Source organism: Cinclus cinclus, chromosome 7 (genome assembly GCF_963662255.1).
Source record: "Cinclus cinclus chromosome 7, bCinCin1.1, whole genome shotgun sequence".
Taxonomy (NCBI): Eukaryota; Metazoa; Chordata; class Aves; order Passeriformes; family Cinclidae; genus Cinclus; species Cinclus cinclus.
In genome coordinates, this window is record NC_085052.1 from 11,313,299 (window position 1) to 11,330,943 (window position 17,645).

General features: G+C 41.2%; 1 protein-coding gene across 1 annotated transcript in view; it reads right to left on the bottom strand.

The window, feature by feature from the left end:
* SORCS3 (sortilin related VPS10 domain containing receptor 3) overlaps positions 1–17,645 on the bottom strand; it is a 263,700-nt gene that overhangs the window by 179,435 nt on the left and 66,620 nt on the right. The window contains exon 2 of the mRNA XM_062496294.1: positions 92–159. Coding sequence (XP_062352278.1) covers positions 92–159 — 68 coding nt within the window. The remainder of the gene's footprint in view (positions 1–91; positions 160–17,645) is intronic.

Genomic DNA, 17,645 nt, shown 5'->3' on the forward strand with positions numbered 1-17,645 from the left:
CCATGCCCACACCCCAGGCCAGCCCCCAGTTTGACAAGAGACACAGTGCAACCCTCCATCCCAGCTGCTGTGATTTCCACAATCCACATACCTCCACAGTGAACTCTCCGTAACACTCCCCAGGTTGAAGTCGTAGAGCTTTGTCAGAATGAGAATCACCTAGAGAGGGGAAAGGGAGGGAGGGAGAAACAGAGAAAGGGAAAAGAGGGGAAAAAAAAAAGGTCCATGTTAGATTTTGTAACAATACACAGGGCATCTGAAACCACCCAAAGGAGAGCTGAGCATTTATCCATTAAAGTTGCAGTATTATAGGATAAAGTAGGTTTAAAAAATAAAATGGGAAATCATTAGCTTAGTGCACTGCATAACCAGTAACATTTATTTTAATCCCCAAATGTTTTGTGTTTAAAATAAAACATGCCACCAGGAATTAATCGTACGTTGTGAGCTGACCTCTCTGCAACTACAATTATTCAAAGTCAGGGATGGAATCAAATGCACCCTTGTTAATTCAATAGCTCAATCTAAAATTACAGTCAACTTCTTTTGTCTCTTAACATTCTATCACTAATTATTCAGTCTCCATGGAAAGAACTGGCAAGTTTTTATGTAGAACCCCATCCACCAAAACAGTCCATCTTGCCTAGAGTACGCTCTGTTTTCTTCATCTGTTGTCCCTGAGTGCAGAGCATGGCAATTCCTACATGTCATCACCTTCTCACAGTGGTAAGAGGGACACAGAGCATGACATTCTGCTTATGCACTGAGCAGACAGACCTTCATCTGGATCTGTAGTGCTCAAGGAGAGTCAGAGGCTCCAGGACTCACTGATTTTATGGAGAGAACACTCCTGAGTCATGACCCTGCAAAACTGAGGCTGAGGGAGAGAGGAGTTAAGCAGTACATGGAGGACCACAGAGGAATACTTTCCCTCTGACATATCTGGTGCTGTGACCTCAGATTTCAGAGGTTAATGTAATCCTCCTGGTTACAAGCTGCATTGCCCAATGCCTTTCTCTCCAGATAGGCAGCTATGCATTCTGATAGCTTGGGAGCCTCTGTGCAAGCTCCTAGGCTCACATGGGATGGGAACTTGTGCAGAAAGAATAAAGGTTTCTCAGTGAAAGGTAAGAGCATTTGAGAATCTGCTCTCTTGCCTTTTCAGCATAACTAATGTCATACAGTTAATTCCCTTTGATTCCACAGGACCAGCCTCAAGGAAGAGCTCCAGGGCACCTCTTCATTTTTGTTTTGCATCATTTTAACATTTCAGCATCATTTCCTCCTTGCAGGATTCAAGCACAGGCCCGTTTCCCTCACATCTGCTCCGACTGTGAGAGAGAGCAAAGTTTAAAGCTTTACAGGAAAATGCCAAAGGATTAATCAATATCACAGCTGCTGCAGCACTCGTTTACTGTCAGCATAATACCAGGAAAAAACCTGTTCAAATTGTAAGAGACCTTGGTACGTGACTATGCAGTCAGTGCCCATCTTAATGACTTTAGAATAGATGCTCCGAGCATTTCTCCCTCTCCTGGATTCACTTTTACCACCCCCTACTGCATTTTTCCCTTTATTTCCCCACGAAGAGACCTTTAGGAAGAAGACAATAGCCAAGCTGCTTCCAGAAGGGTGTGAAAAGAAACCTGCCAGGCAGGTTTGAGTCAGCATATGCAAGTTCATGTCAGCTGAAAGCAATGCTGTGCTGTGGGGAAATGAGGCTAACATCCTTTTTAATGCCGCTTAAACCCTGCACACACCTTCCCATACAAAGGGGGAAGAGCCAGGTGCAAGCTGCAGCAACCAGGGTTTCTATGGTTTGTATTCCTCTCCCCTTAAACCCAGCAGGGCAGCCTCTCCCAGCTAAAACCCGATGCGAATGGCATTTTTAGGATGTTCCCTATATTCCCACGGGCACTCAGCCAGCCCTCCTCTCAAGACTCTCTAGGAAGCCATGCACTGTAGCACAAGCCCTGCCCTGTCTGAAATTGTGCCCCTGGTATTGCTCACAGCTGAGGTGAGGTTTCACAAAGTTAAGTTCTCAAGTTTCAGAGTCCAAGCACATTGAAGACAGCTGAGTTCAGTGGATCCTGGGTTCATTCCTAAACACTGTAAATAAAATCTCTGTGTCTTGGTCAAATTTCAACAGATTCCACCTTATTTCTACCCTAAACTGCAATTACAACTAAAGGTAGCATCCATACTGTCCCAGCTCTTTGTGTGTCTCTCCCCAGATCTCCTATGCCCTATATTTTTGAAGACATCTCTTATCTATTACCACCTTTCAAATTCCAGGATAACAACAGCTTTACAGAAGTGGGCTGCATGCTACTCAGTTCCTGGGTATAAATTCATAGTAAAAGCACGTTATTTAGTACGACTTTTCTGGATTTTTGCCCAGGATGACTGACTAACAGCCATCTCTACTTCTTGGTGATGCACGGAAAGCATAAGTATGAGCATCCCTTCGCAGTACCTTACACAGGGTACCAAGAAACCAGGAGTTGCCTGAGGCAGTGGCAACACCTACAGCAATCTGTCCCTAAAATCACTCACCAGAGGAGCCCAGGATGGGCAACATTCCCACACCACTGACCCAGGCAGCTCCCACTCCGCTCCCACTTGCTTTTGAGAAATAAACACCCCAGATTCAATAAAGGCAACTATCACAATGGTTTCAGAGTCTGAAAATCAGAGAGAGTCTGAGAGTCTGAACACACAACCTTCCCAAGGAAAGCTGCAAAAGCACTTTGCCCCTACACCCTGCGAGACCACAGAGCAAACTCAGCTGCTCAGGAACCACCACGGGGTTGAGACACAGACAAGAGCCTGAAAGGCAGAGCTGGATCCCAAGCTGTGTCCATGGGGTGTGCCTGACACAGCTCTGCAGAGGAAGCATCAAACCCTTTCAAGAGGATATTCTGAGGCTCCATCAGGCTGCCCCAGCTGTGCTAAGAAGAAACATGAAGCAGGGGGAGATGTGGGAAAGCATCAGATTTTCTAAGACGTCATGTTGTTTGAATGCCTTAGTTGAAAAACAAGGGAACAAAATAGGAGGAGAATTGGATGCATTTTCCAAAACTGAATTCTGACAGGAGAAAGAAAAATTAAAAAGGGAAAAGCTTCATTGAGTTGGGCTAAGACATTTGATTCCAATTTCTGCTTTGTAGTTGAAGAGCTCAGCTTGTTTTTGTCAACACTAACAAATGACCTTTTTATTTTCCATGCCAGTGTAATTTTGCCTGAAAACCTTGATGGTTTTCATTTTAAAAGCTGAATTCTACTGAAAATTTGAGATTTTACAATTAAGGCACTATTTCAAAACAAAAACATTTTCTTCCCATGAACTGAGAGAAATCTGGAATTGCCATCCCATAGAAAATGCCCACTCTGCAACAACATAAATTAAAACATTTTGCTCTGGGGAAAAGAAATACAAATTTATTAAGTTCCAAGCAATTCAGAAACAGCAGAAAACTTAAACTTAGGCATTATTTAATGAAAATAAAGAAAACACCTGTATAGTGCCAAATTAAACTCTAGTCATCAAACCAATCTTTCAAAAATTAATTCCAAGTCTGCTCAATGTTAAATTGCATTTTGCCATGGGATAATACTTCTCACTTCAGGAAATACAGCTCAGATATGAAATTTCCTCATCTCCTGCAGTCCAGGCTCCACACACTACACTGTGCTTCCAAGGACACCCCAGGGCAGGTGTCCCTTGGGACACCAAGCAGCTCAGCTGGTTGAAAATGAAAAAGAGGCAAAGAGTCTGCAGGACAGAATGTGGAAATAGGGAGCCTGAATTACAGCTCCCCTAAGGCAATACAATCCCTCCAGAAAATGCAATTTCAAGCTGAGCTTACACAAAACTTAATGACCTGAATAATTTAACAAATAGTTTTGGTTTTGTAGACAGAAATGGGAATGGAGAAAGGATAATCAGAACAAATATATTTTCTTTGGAGAGAAGTGATGTTCCAGTTCTACAAGAATTTTCTTACGTGCTTTATTTTTCACACATGCATCTCCACATTGCATATAGGTTGGAGGTTTTTTTCACTGTCTACTAAACACTCTGCTTTAAGGCTTATATAAAAAAAATGCCAACACCTGTCAGTCATTTACCTTCAATGGTCTATACTTCAACACAGATGAAGAGCCTATGGCACTGAGGAATTCTGACACAATGCTCTATAGCATACCAAACCACTAAATCCAGATTTAATATGATGGACCACTTCTCTAAAATAAGGCCAGCAAGGTCCAAAACTGTCCCATTCAGCAGCCTTGAGTCTTGGCACAACGTGGCTGGCATGAAGCAGAAAAATTACAACCAGGAACATTAGCCCACGTCTCATTCCATCTCAAGAACACATCCCTGAAGGGATCCCTAATGCTCAGGCAATTATCAGGAATCTCCAAGCCCACAAATCACAACAGTACTCAGAAGCTTTTCAGAGTGTTTGGTGCCGTAACAATCTTCCATGCCAATAAAATTTTACTACAAAGGAAAATTACTTTAGTTCATTAAACCGAGCTCCAGACCGTGCCAATTCTAAACTGGCAAAGTGCTTTGCATATACCCCAGAGTGGAATATATCATGCCTGTTTCCCACAAATTAAGAGTACAAAGGCACTGCAGTTCCTTCAGCAGATTGACAATGAACTGGAAAACAAGTGAAGAGCACCACGCCAAAGGCTGTCACCCTCCTGTCCCCTGTAAGGGGACATTCATACCAGAGACACGAGAGGGAAGAGCATAGCAGCCAGAGAAAGCAAATGTCAGACAGACATTTGAAAGGCCAGCTCTGATTCCCTTCATGAGACATCTCTTCTCTGAGTGATCCTGCTATATCAGCACAGAGATTAACACAACTCATCAGTAGCCCTGTGCACATATTTGCCAAGTGTAATTAATAAAGAGAGCAGGGATGAGCACTAGGCAGCACAGAGCACAGCAGAAAGAGGGCAGACAAATTTACCTGTGAAAAATGAGAGCTCTCCACTCACTTGCTCTGGCATGCTGGGGTCTCTGTCTCCTGCCCACAGACATATTTCTATGATCCTTGCAACATTTTCTGCCCTCCAAGATAGCCACAGGAAGCTTGTCTGCAATTTCCATTCCCCAACCCATATGAAAGCTGCAGTACACAAGAAATAAATTTCAAATGTGAGCAACCACAGGATACTGAGAAACAGTGTCAGTAAAATGCTCACAGCCAAAGATAAATTGGCTCAAAATGCTCTGGACTTAAATGCCAGCAGCACTGATCTGTGTAGGCCTCTGATGTTTTCTTCTTTGGAATTTTTGGGGGTTTAGATTGTTGTTTTGGGATTTTTTTTTTTTATTTGTGGTGATGGTGGGGGGTTTTCATGGCACAAGATTATTAACTAAAGAGACTGACTGGCAAGCACTTGGACATGCACATTCATGATCATGAATTTCTAAGGCACTCCCTCATGCAGCTTCTTCATTCAAAGCTAATTCTGTCAAAAGGCACCAATAGCAGCCTAATTTTTCACAAACAAACACTCAAAAGATGGGGAAAGGACCATTTATATGTTCAATCTATATTTGTGCTTAAGTTTGCGGTAGGCTGACCCCAACCAGCAACTAAGCACCAACCCAGACACTGACTCTGTCCAAGCCCAGATTGATGGAGGAGAAAACCAGAAAAGCAAAAGTGGAAAACACTTGTAATTCCCGACAAAGACATTTTCATTAGTCAAAGAAAGGGAAGAAACTATAAATAAACAAACAAGTTATATAAGGCAGACACTGACTGCCCTCCCCAGCAGACCAATACAAAATCAGTCTCAGAACACAGTTACTATTGCTGAGGATGATGTTGGATAGAACACAACACCTTTCTGACCTCCTCCTTGGGTGGGCAGAGTGAGAAACAGAAAATCTGACACTGTGAAGCTCTGTTCAGCTACACCTGAAACACTGATGCGCTATCAGCACTGCTTTAACCAAGAATTCAAAACGCAGCACTGGCTGCTCTGAGGAAAAAGTGTTTTCCTAGGTCAAGATAGACTGAGTCTCAAAAACAATCACTACATAATCTTGGTGTCATCAAAATCTCTTCACACAAATACAGCATCAAAAATGTATGAGTGCATGTGAGTGATCACACAAGACAACATCACCATCCTCATTTCCACTGGAGGTCTGAGCACAGTTGCCAATACCCAAGAGTGCTATCCCCAGTTGTGAGAAGCATATAGAATTACTACAAAGTTCCTAGGAGAGGAATTTAAATTCCAACGGTGTTAACAGATTCTAAAAGCATCACCACTATGAAATAAGGCAAGTAATGGCATCTTTGTTTTACTTATGAGGAGGCAAAGAGAGGTTAAGTGAAATTTTAAGTGTTTCTCTACATGGAAACACTCAGAAAGAAGAATCTAAATCAGCTTTTAAGAGTTTTTAAATCCAATTTGCAAATTCATATGAAAAATCAAAGATCACTTTATTCTGAAAAAGTATCTTCATTGAGGAATTCAGCATAGCTGAAAGAATCCAATTCAGCACATTTTGATAATTTAAGGTAAGAGGCATCATCTGGAAGATAAAACACCAATCTGAGTTTGCCCAGAGTAAAAGAATTATTAGTTAAAAAGGAACACATACACCTTAAATACCAATCTCTCATTTTTTCCCCAGTCTGGTGAGCACAGCTGAAGAAAACTTATCTCCAGATAATAGGAATTAATGAATAACACATCCTAAGACACAAGAAGAAAACAGCATAGGTAGTGACAAAAAAAACACAGGCCAAGTCCTGCCCCTGGAAATCAGTAGCACTTGTGTGAGAATAAAACTTTGCCAATTTAAACTACAGCAAAGGACTTTCCTTACTTTTTTTTTTTTTTAATCTCTGGAGAGACAAAAATGATCTGTGGGTGGCTTCAGGCAGTGCAGGCAAAAGAGCCCTCTGAAATTGAAAGAGACAAGTCCCAAGATCACACACAGAAGCAAAACATGTTCCAGTGAACTCGTGATCTCCAAACAGCTTAGACTGTCAAATTTGTCCTCAAAACAAGAACCAGTAACTAAAAGGAGTATATTTGCCTTTAATCCTCCTTTGCCTGTGTTGCTTATCATTTTCCAGTAGTAAAACTGACACAGTAGGCTCCTTCTGTCCCCTGCCCTCCTCCCTTTCAGTATAAATCAGGCAGCACAATGGGCTGGAGCCACAGCAGAAGTCTTCCCACTGGCACAGCTGGAGACAGATCACATTATCTTCACAAAAAAAACCCTTCCAGATTTAAGCAGCAGTTTAAAATTCCCATTTACAGGGAACTGAATTCCCATTTAGTTGCACTGAATGAACAGAATCTGAGGGTGGGGAAAAAAAAAAAAAAAAAAAAAAAAAACACCACGAAAGCCAGAAGTACAACCACTACAGTGCCTTGCAGAAAGAGCAGATCTGGAAAGCCCAACTCTCTCCTCCCATGCCTTTGCAAGCAAAAGGAGGGCAGGAATTTTGTGTGCCTCTTCTCTTGGATGCTCTGGGCAAGCCCAGTCTGCCAAAGAAACAACCTGTCAGCATCAACACTGAGAGAGACACCTCTTCCAGAGTCATGGATTTACATTACTGGCCTCACAAATCTAGAAAGGGTTTTTAATTCAATCTGACAGGGTCTTCCATGCTTTTCGTTTCAGGCATTTTTGTGCAGGGACTGTAATTTAGGATATGTTCAGAGATGCCTTGCACATACAAATCCTTGCCATGCAGTGAATGCAGCTGGATAACCCCACCAGCAAAGCAATGACTAATGACTCCAGGACTCAGAAAAGGAATTGGACTATAATGTTCTACAACAATGTGGGAAAAGAAGTCTGATTTTCCTCCTCCAAAGGCAGACATTCCAATTATCAACCAAAGGGAGGGCATGCATAGCCCCAAGCTGTATAGTGGCTGCAAGTCAGCCACAAGGCTCTTTCATCTCCACTACACATTAAAAATTGGGCAATATCTCTCACGCAACATTTTTTCCAAGAAAGTAAGAAATAAAATTGGTAAATCTTGCCTCAGTTTCAGCAAGTATATCTCCACCATACTGCTTACCTTTAGTGCTTGCATATACACACACACAAATTGCAACCCTAATTGCAATTGTGCAAAACCTCCTTAATAAAGAAATAAGTGAGATGCCTAGAGCAAAGGTATCAGTCCTTAAAGAGCAGCTGGATTCTGTCCCAGAGGCTGCAGGAGAGTGCACACACTTGTGTGCATATCTGCCTGTGTAATATAAAAGCAATTATCAGCCACACAGAATTAGGAGAGAGCGTCTGGAAAAAGGTGTGGTAATTAGGAATAAACACACTGGAAGGGAGGGTGGACACACCAACACTATCTGCAGCTTGTGAGTAGCATTAGTCAGAGTTGTCAGAGATAGAAAATACTCCCCAGATTATCTGATCCACCCCCCTGACAAGGTGCAGTTTTGCTCCACAGAATTTTTCCCAGCTCTTCAGGATGGTTTTTCTGCACATAAATACACATTCCCACCAGAAAAGACATCTAGATTGCTTAAAATAACAGTAGCCTGAGCTTTATCTCTGTGTAACTCAGTTTAACATAAATACAATATCTCCTGTCAGGTAGTGATATGATTTAAGGGTCCCCTATCATACCATATAAGAGGTGATAGCAAAGAACTCATAATTTATTTCTATTGATTCAGCAACCCACACCAGATCACATATCCTAGTTCTTCCCCCTTGCCAAGAAGCCCTCTGTAAAGCCTTGGAAACTTTAATTTCATCTTTTTCCCCTTCCCTGTCTTCCTTTTAAAGCTGCTGTGTGCACACCTCTAAGTTCAAGAAGAAAATGAAAAAAGGCCTCAGATACTTTGCTGGCTCAGTTCTTATTCCAATTATCTCCTGAAACCATCTGCGAACCAGCAGATTTTGTGCAGCAATTTATCATTCTGGAGTCAGTCACATTTCTGCTGAAGGGCCATTTAAAGCTTCTGACATGGGGAGACCTGAGAAGAAGGAATGACTTGAACTCTTAAGTATGGGTACTCTACCTTCACAGGACAGATCTCAATTTAAATTAAAAAAAAAAAAAAAAAGAAAAAAAAAAGGAAAAAAAAAGAAAGAAAAGAAAGTGAAAAAAAGGTAAGAGAGCATAGCCCTTTGAGATCCTATAAACTGCCAGGACAGGAAAGGGTTTTTCTTGAAGGCAAGAGTGTCTGGTTCTACAAAAGAAGCTAAACCATGTGGGAAATTTTTTCTGAAAGGAAGGGGGGGAAAAAGCCTCCCATAAAGACGATTTTTTTTAAGAAAATTCAGGCTGCTTATAGCTGTTCCATTTCAGACTCCAGGTTCTACTCAGCAACTCTCACTCCTCTTTCACACATGCCCTCTCCCCTGCATATGTACATATGCATATATAAATATTAGTGATCTTCATATTCCAATTAGCAACTCAAACAACTGTTACTGATCAGAGCATGGGCAAGAGATTCTCTCTCTCCCCAGGGAGAGAGGATGGACCAGATATCCTGCTAAAATCTATTCCAGTTTCATGCCTGCGAAGGCTTACCTCATGTGAAAACGCCTCACCGCTAGCACAGGAGAACCACTCCAAAGGTTGGAGTTTTAGATGTTACCATGGAAGAAAACAATGTACTTGTTGAACCCTCACATCTGTTTTTAATGGCCAGTTAAAAGACCTTCCACTCCTGGATCCTTATTAACTGCAAATCCAAGTGCCTTACACTTTGGCTTATTCCCCTTGTCATAACATCCCAGGGAAATAAGGATTGCTGCAGTTTGCCAAGTGGCAAGCGCAGCACGGAGGGAAAAAAAAAAGGCAAAATGCACAAATTGTTCAAGTTATGGTTCTGCAACTATCAGCATCCAATAATTGGATTTTCAACCACGTATGAGAAGCTACTTTGAACTGCAACATCATTGTACAAATTCATTATGTAATCACAATGTCTTAAATAAGCATACATAGAGTACTTATAATTAAATGGAAGGGAAGGTGAAATATGAGAATCATCAAAGGAAGAACAAAATAAAAATGATAATTTAGATTATATGACTAAGTATCACAGGCAACTTGGGTCAGTCCGGCTGAGCGGGACACAGAACAGAAAAGTGCCCTAGGTAAGACAAGCTGGAGTCAGGGTTCTTGACAGACAAAAGGTCAGAAGCAAGAGTTTGAGTGCTAAATAGCCAATTAACATACTTTTACATTATTATAGGTTTAAAAAAATTAAATTATCTGATTATCTTATATATTAAGGCAATAAAAACGTGGTCTGTCCAATTAACTGCACTCTCCTGACCTTGAACTTCTGTTTATGCAGCTCTCATCTGCAGGTGACAAATCCTATATCAAAACTTAGTGGCTCAACTATGGTAAGGTCAGACTCTGCCCTAGCACCTCCTTTTCCTACTCACATTCCTTTGAAATTATCTTTACTTATAATTTCAATCACCTTTATTATTTTTATTCTGTATTCTGTATTCTTTATATTTTTATTCTGTATGTGCACACATTTCATCATCATTACAATGGCTGAACTACTTGTACTGTAAGTAGCTTTTTATTATTACTATTTGTCTTGTATCATTAAATAGTAAAGCAAAATTATTTTCATCTGTGAATTTTCATATGTTGCTGTGAAAACACACAGTCTGGACAATTTCCTTTCTTTGCTCCTGTGCAGAGCAGCTTTTGCTCATGCCAAGCACCCCTGGACCCAGGATGTTCTCTCCTTTGGAGGGCCTAAACAAGCAGATTTAGATGAAATCTCTCTTGCTAAGTATTTCCAGCATGTGAACTGGGAATGATTCCTCTTTGTATATCCACCTCATTGAGCCAGCCAGATATAACATCCTCCTCTGTCTCAGCACTAAAACTTTAAATATATTGTCCCCCCTCACTCTCAAAAAATTGTCCTCTGAAAGGCTGGCACCAGCTTGTGGTGGGGTGGGAGAAAATGAAGAAATCTTTGGGGATCCACAACACAATTGTAATTTTCAGTGTCAGTCCAATAGTGCAAAGGGTGGGGAATGCAGGCATGTGTTTAGAGAAAAAAAATCCATTCATCTGGTTTTGACCTTAGTGAAAAATAAAATAGGTATTTCCCACTTTAGAAATAGCTTCTGCTAATGCCTACATGGGGAGATGTGGAGCAGCACAGTTGAAGCTGTCAAGGGCAATTTTTCTTACACACTAAAGTGTTCTGTTGCTTAAAGAAAAAAAAAGCTGAGAAAAATAGAGGAACTTGAATTCCAATCACCTTTAATGCAACGTTATGGTTGAGAATTTCCAGCTGTAAAAGTAGGAAACTCAGAAGTACAGACTCTACATTATGTACATTGATTATATAAGAGAAAAGAGGCAAATAACCTTTGCCGAAGTCCAAAGTTCTATCAACTTTGGAATCCTTTTACAGTTGGTTAGGACCCAGGGACAGTTGGGCAGCCTCTGCAACCCTCACTTCAATAGAAAACTTTCAGAAGGTTTGCCTTTCTGAGATCTCTCTCCTTTCTTTACTTAGGGATCTAAAAAATATTTCTATGGACCTGAGAGCTTCTTGTCCTACAGGAGACAGAGAAATTGAAGCACACTCCTCATATCAAGACACTCTCTGTATCTCTTATAAGAATCATGGTTATGACAGCTGAGTCTGCTGACATTTAAACTCGGACTGTTTTTAAGGTCAAGATTTAGGATGCTGAACTCTAAGAGATAATCCTTTTTACTCGTACATGACAAAGGAAAGCTCGGTGCTTTGCTCTTCTAGCACCTGCATCACTATCAGAAGAAAATCTAGGACCCAAAATCTGGAGGCAGAAGAGGGGGAAGAGACAGAGTCTCATGTTCTCTGAAAATCCTTTGCAGCTCTGCAGGGTCTCCAGATGACCTTCAGGGAATTTCACATACATGGGCTATAGGGTTATGTTGCACCTTGCATTGAGATATCAAAACCACCCATCACTGCAGAAGGGCTCTAAAGAACATTAACAGTCCCACTCACTATTCCTGCTTTGCAATGTTTTAAGTGGTGCGCCAGAAATTTCTCAAAGATTCCAAAAATCATTTTGCCCCTTGAGGAACATAAGAGGGAACGGCTGTGCAGTACAACAAATTAAGAATGCAAATTGACTAAACAAGATCTGTAATGGCCACTCTGCAAGGTCTGAGAGAGCTTTCTTCACCTCTTCTCTGTCTCAAAAGCCCTGGATTACCATCCAAATAATCTCTTCTGCTCTCCCTCACCAGTCACACCACAATGTTTTGTCTTTATTGGTACCAGTAAGTCACAGGAGCAACATACTTTTCATGACAAAGAGTTGAGCTGGCAAAAGCTGAGATCTCTGAACATCACCAGAGGCTGAAGCATGGTGGGGACCAGAGGGCTGATTCAAGCAGATGGTGTCAGTGCATCAACTCTGTACAGATTCTTTGTCTTACCTTGCAGAATGCACATGTAAGAAAAGGTGAGTGCATCTTTTAAGTACCTGTGACCAACTAAAGAACAAATCCAAAGGCCCATTTTTGCCTCTGATGTTTTATGACTGTCCTTTCACTAAGATGATCATCTACAAACTACTTCATATAAAACACCTCCCAAAACAGAAATATTTCTCTGGGCCCTTTTAACAGCAGGACTGACAGCAAGAGCTTCAAAGACAAACTTCAGTAAACCTAGATATTGGAGCAGGTAACCTGTTGTAAATTCACATGTACAGTACAGAAGAAAGAAGACACTCCCCAGTCCAGCCTTTCAAATGGCAATGGATACAGATCTCTAGTAATTACACCAGCACAAGATGGATTCCAACAGCTCCACAGCTCCTCACAACACTCCAGCAGCCAGAGCAGCTCTCATTACAAAATTGATGCACTAAAACAGGCACCAGGGGCTCAGCTTTAAACCAAGCTGTCAGAGCACCAGCATCCTCCACTGCACCACAGAGCTCCAGTTCTCTCTTATGGACTCTTGCATGCTGTTTTTTATATGCCTTAGCTCTCAGAGGCCAGCAATATATTTTCTTATTTTTACCTTTCTTTACACACATGCATATAAGCATATATTATATATATTCATAATGTATAGGTATACACAATGATTTTGAATTCTTTCCTTTTCATTATTTTTCTTCTCTCACTGCCAAGAAAGAAGACAATAAATTATCTCAGGCTGTTTTAGATGCCTCAGATTAGCAATGCCACAGTCAGAATAGCACACAGCATTCTTGAACAGCTATTGCAAGAACTTGCAGATGCCATGAGCCCTTTTTATTTGCGAATACAGCATTTACATTTAAACATAGAAGAAAATAAAACCAATTTGATTCACACACTTTGACATCAAGAGGCATTTCTTGAGAACAGCTTTTGCATTCGCAGCACGTGTGGCATTCTTGATTAAACAAGAGATCTGTACGAACATAATAAACCTTTATTATTTTAAAGTAATTTTATTGGCCAAGCTCTATGAAAACAATTTAGAATACACGGATTGCAGTGTTAAGCAAACTGCAGCCCATGTACAACGCCCATGAATTAGAGCAGTTTGCAATGAGCTGACCAGTTGCTTCTCACAGCCTTGAATAACCATCTTCCATGTCTTCACCGCACAATAGAAATTAGAGATGCAAGAAGCCTATTAGCTCATCCAGAAAAAAACAGGATTGTTCCCTATCACTCTATATAGTAATATATATAGTATATATATATAGGATATATATATATCCCAATATAAATTGCTAATATTCTGTCCAAAGTAGATTTAAAGCTGTAAAACAAGGTTGCCTCTTTAGCAAGATTACTAAGCACGGCTGAAAAGTCAGTTCCAAAAAGCTTCTTCTAGACATTAAATTTAAATGTTTCTTCTTTGAAAAGGCTTACAGCTAGTCCAAGGAGCTCGCTCACCTTTGGATTCCCTTATAGTCAATGAAGAGAGGGGCAGAGTTGGGAGACTGACCTTCCCTGGCCAACAGCCTTCACAAACAGCTGTCCTCTACCCAACTGCTCAGTGTCAGCTCTAGTGCAAAAAGCAGAACCTCGCTGTGTCCTGTACTAGAGCAGGGGCTCTGACACAAGGCTGGGTCTAGGTAAATGTCCTTGTTTCAAGCAGTGTCAGCCCTCGCTCTAGATCAGGCTGTATTCCCACTGCTCAGGAAGTCTCCATGCACTGCTCCAGTCCCACGGAAAGCCCAGAATTAACGCAGAATTAATATGTGTGCCAGGGGAGCTCGGCTGTACTTGATAGGGGGAAAAGGGAACCATAATATTTTCAGACTGGAACCAGAGCCATGTGATTCACGGTGTCACGTGACCCTGACATCACATGACCCGGTGTCACGTGCCCTTCGTGTCATGTGATCCCACCTCAACCACGTGGCCCCATCGTCACGTGACCCAGTCCCCCGCTCCATTATTCCCCTTGCTTGGGGCCCAGGAGAGGCAGTAATGTCATCCTGAGGAATTTGTGTGAAAAGGTGGAAACGGCAGCATTTAGCACTAATTAAAGCATCCATGGATCCCAAGTGATGAAACCAAAAGTCTTCAGCCTGTACGTGTTGGGTCATCTGATTATTATAACAACCAATTTTTTTTAAAAGAAGAAGTAAGAAGGTGAAATTTTCCACATGGAAAACAGAGTTGGAACTCAGAAGAAGGTACATCTTAACACCCAAATATTCCAAGAAAAGCCTTTTCAAACTGTAAATAACATTTATTAGCAAATGGGTAGTGACCCCAATAAAAGCTTTGGAAGTTTTCCATGCCAAGGACAATGGAAAAGAACATACACAAATCAAACATCTTGGATTTTGCATCTCTAACTACTTCCCTGAGAGGTTTCTTCTGAAATTCCTTCTCATACTCTTCCAAAAACTGTAGTAAAGAACAACATGTCCATTACTGAGACCCACTCTTACACACTACAATATTCCCTGCTGTTAACTAAGGCATTGCTAATGTGATCACATTCTTGTGGCTTACTGTAAGCATTTAATGAGTGCCCTAACCTCTGCTATCTTTGATATACAGAGACATTTACAAGCAGGATTTCAACCAGTCACCTGCATACACTCACTCCATGAGCTCGTTACATAAGAAGGTGGAACTATAAGGGACATTTTGTTTGGAGAAATCCATAGCAGCACCTTATGTGTCCCCAAATCGTACACATCCCAATACACTTCTCAACTCCTCTGAGCAAACTTCAGACCTTAAGCACAAAAGTCAAAACAAAGCAATATCCCATAAAAGGAAAAATTATTTTAATATACCATAGGAAGACAGGAAATAGAAGGCAAGGGCACTGCTGCTGTCCTCCAGCCTTGCAATAATGAGGGATCTGAGAAATGCCAGGATTCTTGTCTGAAGTGGAACACCAAGGGCATGTCAGACACACAACATCTCTCTCCTCCATAGCTGAATAAGGAGACACCTTTTAGATACAGAGCTCCCCTAGAAACCTTAAAAAAGTGGGACAGATAGTGGGACTTTTTAGACATAGACCTCCCCTAGAAACCTAGACCTAGTCTCCCCTAGAGACCTCCCCCCCCACAGACATCCACTCAGAAAAGTGGCCATGTTACAGTGAAGAGTGACGCTTATATATCTGATATGGTTCTGTAAAATCCTTCAGGATAAAAATTGCAAAGAAGCAGCAATTTATTATTTCTGCCACAAGAAAAATAATATAGTTTGAGGATGCAAGATAAAGTTCTTTTTCATCTGAAAAATTATCTTCCTTTTAAGAAAGGAAAAGCACCCATAATGACAGAGGAAAATCTTTGGAAGTAGTACCAGAAAAAGACATTAGAAGTGGCAATCACCATGTCAGACACACTACACTGCAGGGGAAGGGAAGAATGACCAGATAATGAAATTACAGGGCATTGAAAATGTCAAAGAGCGACTGTGCTCCACCATCATTCACAGCTTATATGAGGCATTAACATGCTGATATCCCATTCCAATGACAAAGATGGCAACAAGAACAGAAAATAGTCCAAAATGAATCTGTTGCTGAGACCAGGAATTTAATGAAACAGGGAGATGAGCAGAAAATTAATCTTGCTTTCAGTGTGCAGCCTTCATACTGAAAGCTGCTGGCCCTGTTCAGGAACAGTAATAGCTCAGGGATGCATTATTTTACTTTCCTTATCTATGATCTCCCCAGACTTATGAGTCATCATCACAAAAAAAAAAAAGGGTATCAAGTCTTTCAAACAAGGACCAACCTTCTTGGCAGGCAATGGCATCAAGGAATTTCCAGCAAGGTAGAAAAGAGAAGAAAAAAATCCTTCACAATTAAGCTGATTCACCACTAAATCAAGGGCCCAGGGAAGTTGGGGTATCTCTTTTCTTGGAGGAATTCAGAATTTGGTGGACAAGACTCTGAGCAGCTTTATCTAACATCATTGCTTCATCCTCTGAAGCTGGTCTGAGCAGGAGCTGGACCAAAAGATCAGCAGAGCCTCCCCTTGCAAACCCAATCTATATCACTCTACGGCTGAGTTCTGCTCCCTTCAGATAGAAACACCATTGATCAATATGAGAAGCACACACGACAGTAAAGCCAAAGGACCCTGTGTCTATCTTGTAACAACCTTCCTACCTTTCTACCTTGCCTGAGATAGCTCATCACTATAAAAAGAAAATCTTCTGCCCCTTTTCCTCATATAAAAAGAAAAAAAAATAAGAGAGGGAAAAGTCACGGTAAATCAAAATGTACAGTCTGTTTATGGAAACCCGCTTCTGGAGAGAGTCTAATGGGTCATAACACAGCTTGGGGCAGATGCAAATGAACTGTCAGAATCCAGAGAGCTCCATGTGAAGCCACTTCTACACATCCTCTCCACATATGGCAGCCCCACAGGGCAGAGCAGCACTCTCCCAGCAGAACCACCCAAAGCAGCCAAGGTCATACTGGGAGCACTTCCTCCACAAAGTCCGATGCAGCAGAAATTCTGCTCTGTACCACAAACCCCCAGATTCTGATGTTCCTCCTAGGCCTGGTACAGAAATGGGTCCCTTTTTCAGCTCAACCTAATAAACTCTCCAATTAGAAAGACTGAGAGCAAGACTTGGGTTGATAAGGTCAGCACTAAAGAGTAGTTGATAAGGCTATCTGGCCTCCACAATAGTTTCTTATGGAGCTTGATTTTTCTATTTCAGAATTATATTTCAGAGCCAAGTTCACCCAAATTTAAACAGGAACTTGTCTTTGAAAAATTAAAGCAAAATGAACAAAAAAAACCCATTCACTTAACTTAATTTGGAAAACATAAATAGTTTCCTCAATCCACCAAACAGATGCAAATTTAATTTCAGTTCACTCAATTTATTTTCCTGTAAATAAACAAATTGTTAAAAAGCAGGGGAAAAGAAACCCTTGGAAACACTATCTCTTATCACATATAGTATGTGCCACTCTCTTCCTGCTGGCCCATATCACATTCAGTCCTACAGTTTTCAAAGGCTGCTGGAATTCAATCTGCTAAAGGTGTGTAATAAATGAGGCTTTGTAGAGTGCATTTGTTGAGTAAGCAAGAGTATCTGGACATCTGTGCACAGGGATGATTCACTGAGCAATGTGTGTAAGACAAAAGGCTCATCCTTACCTATTTCGAGGCC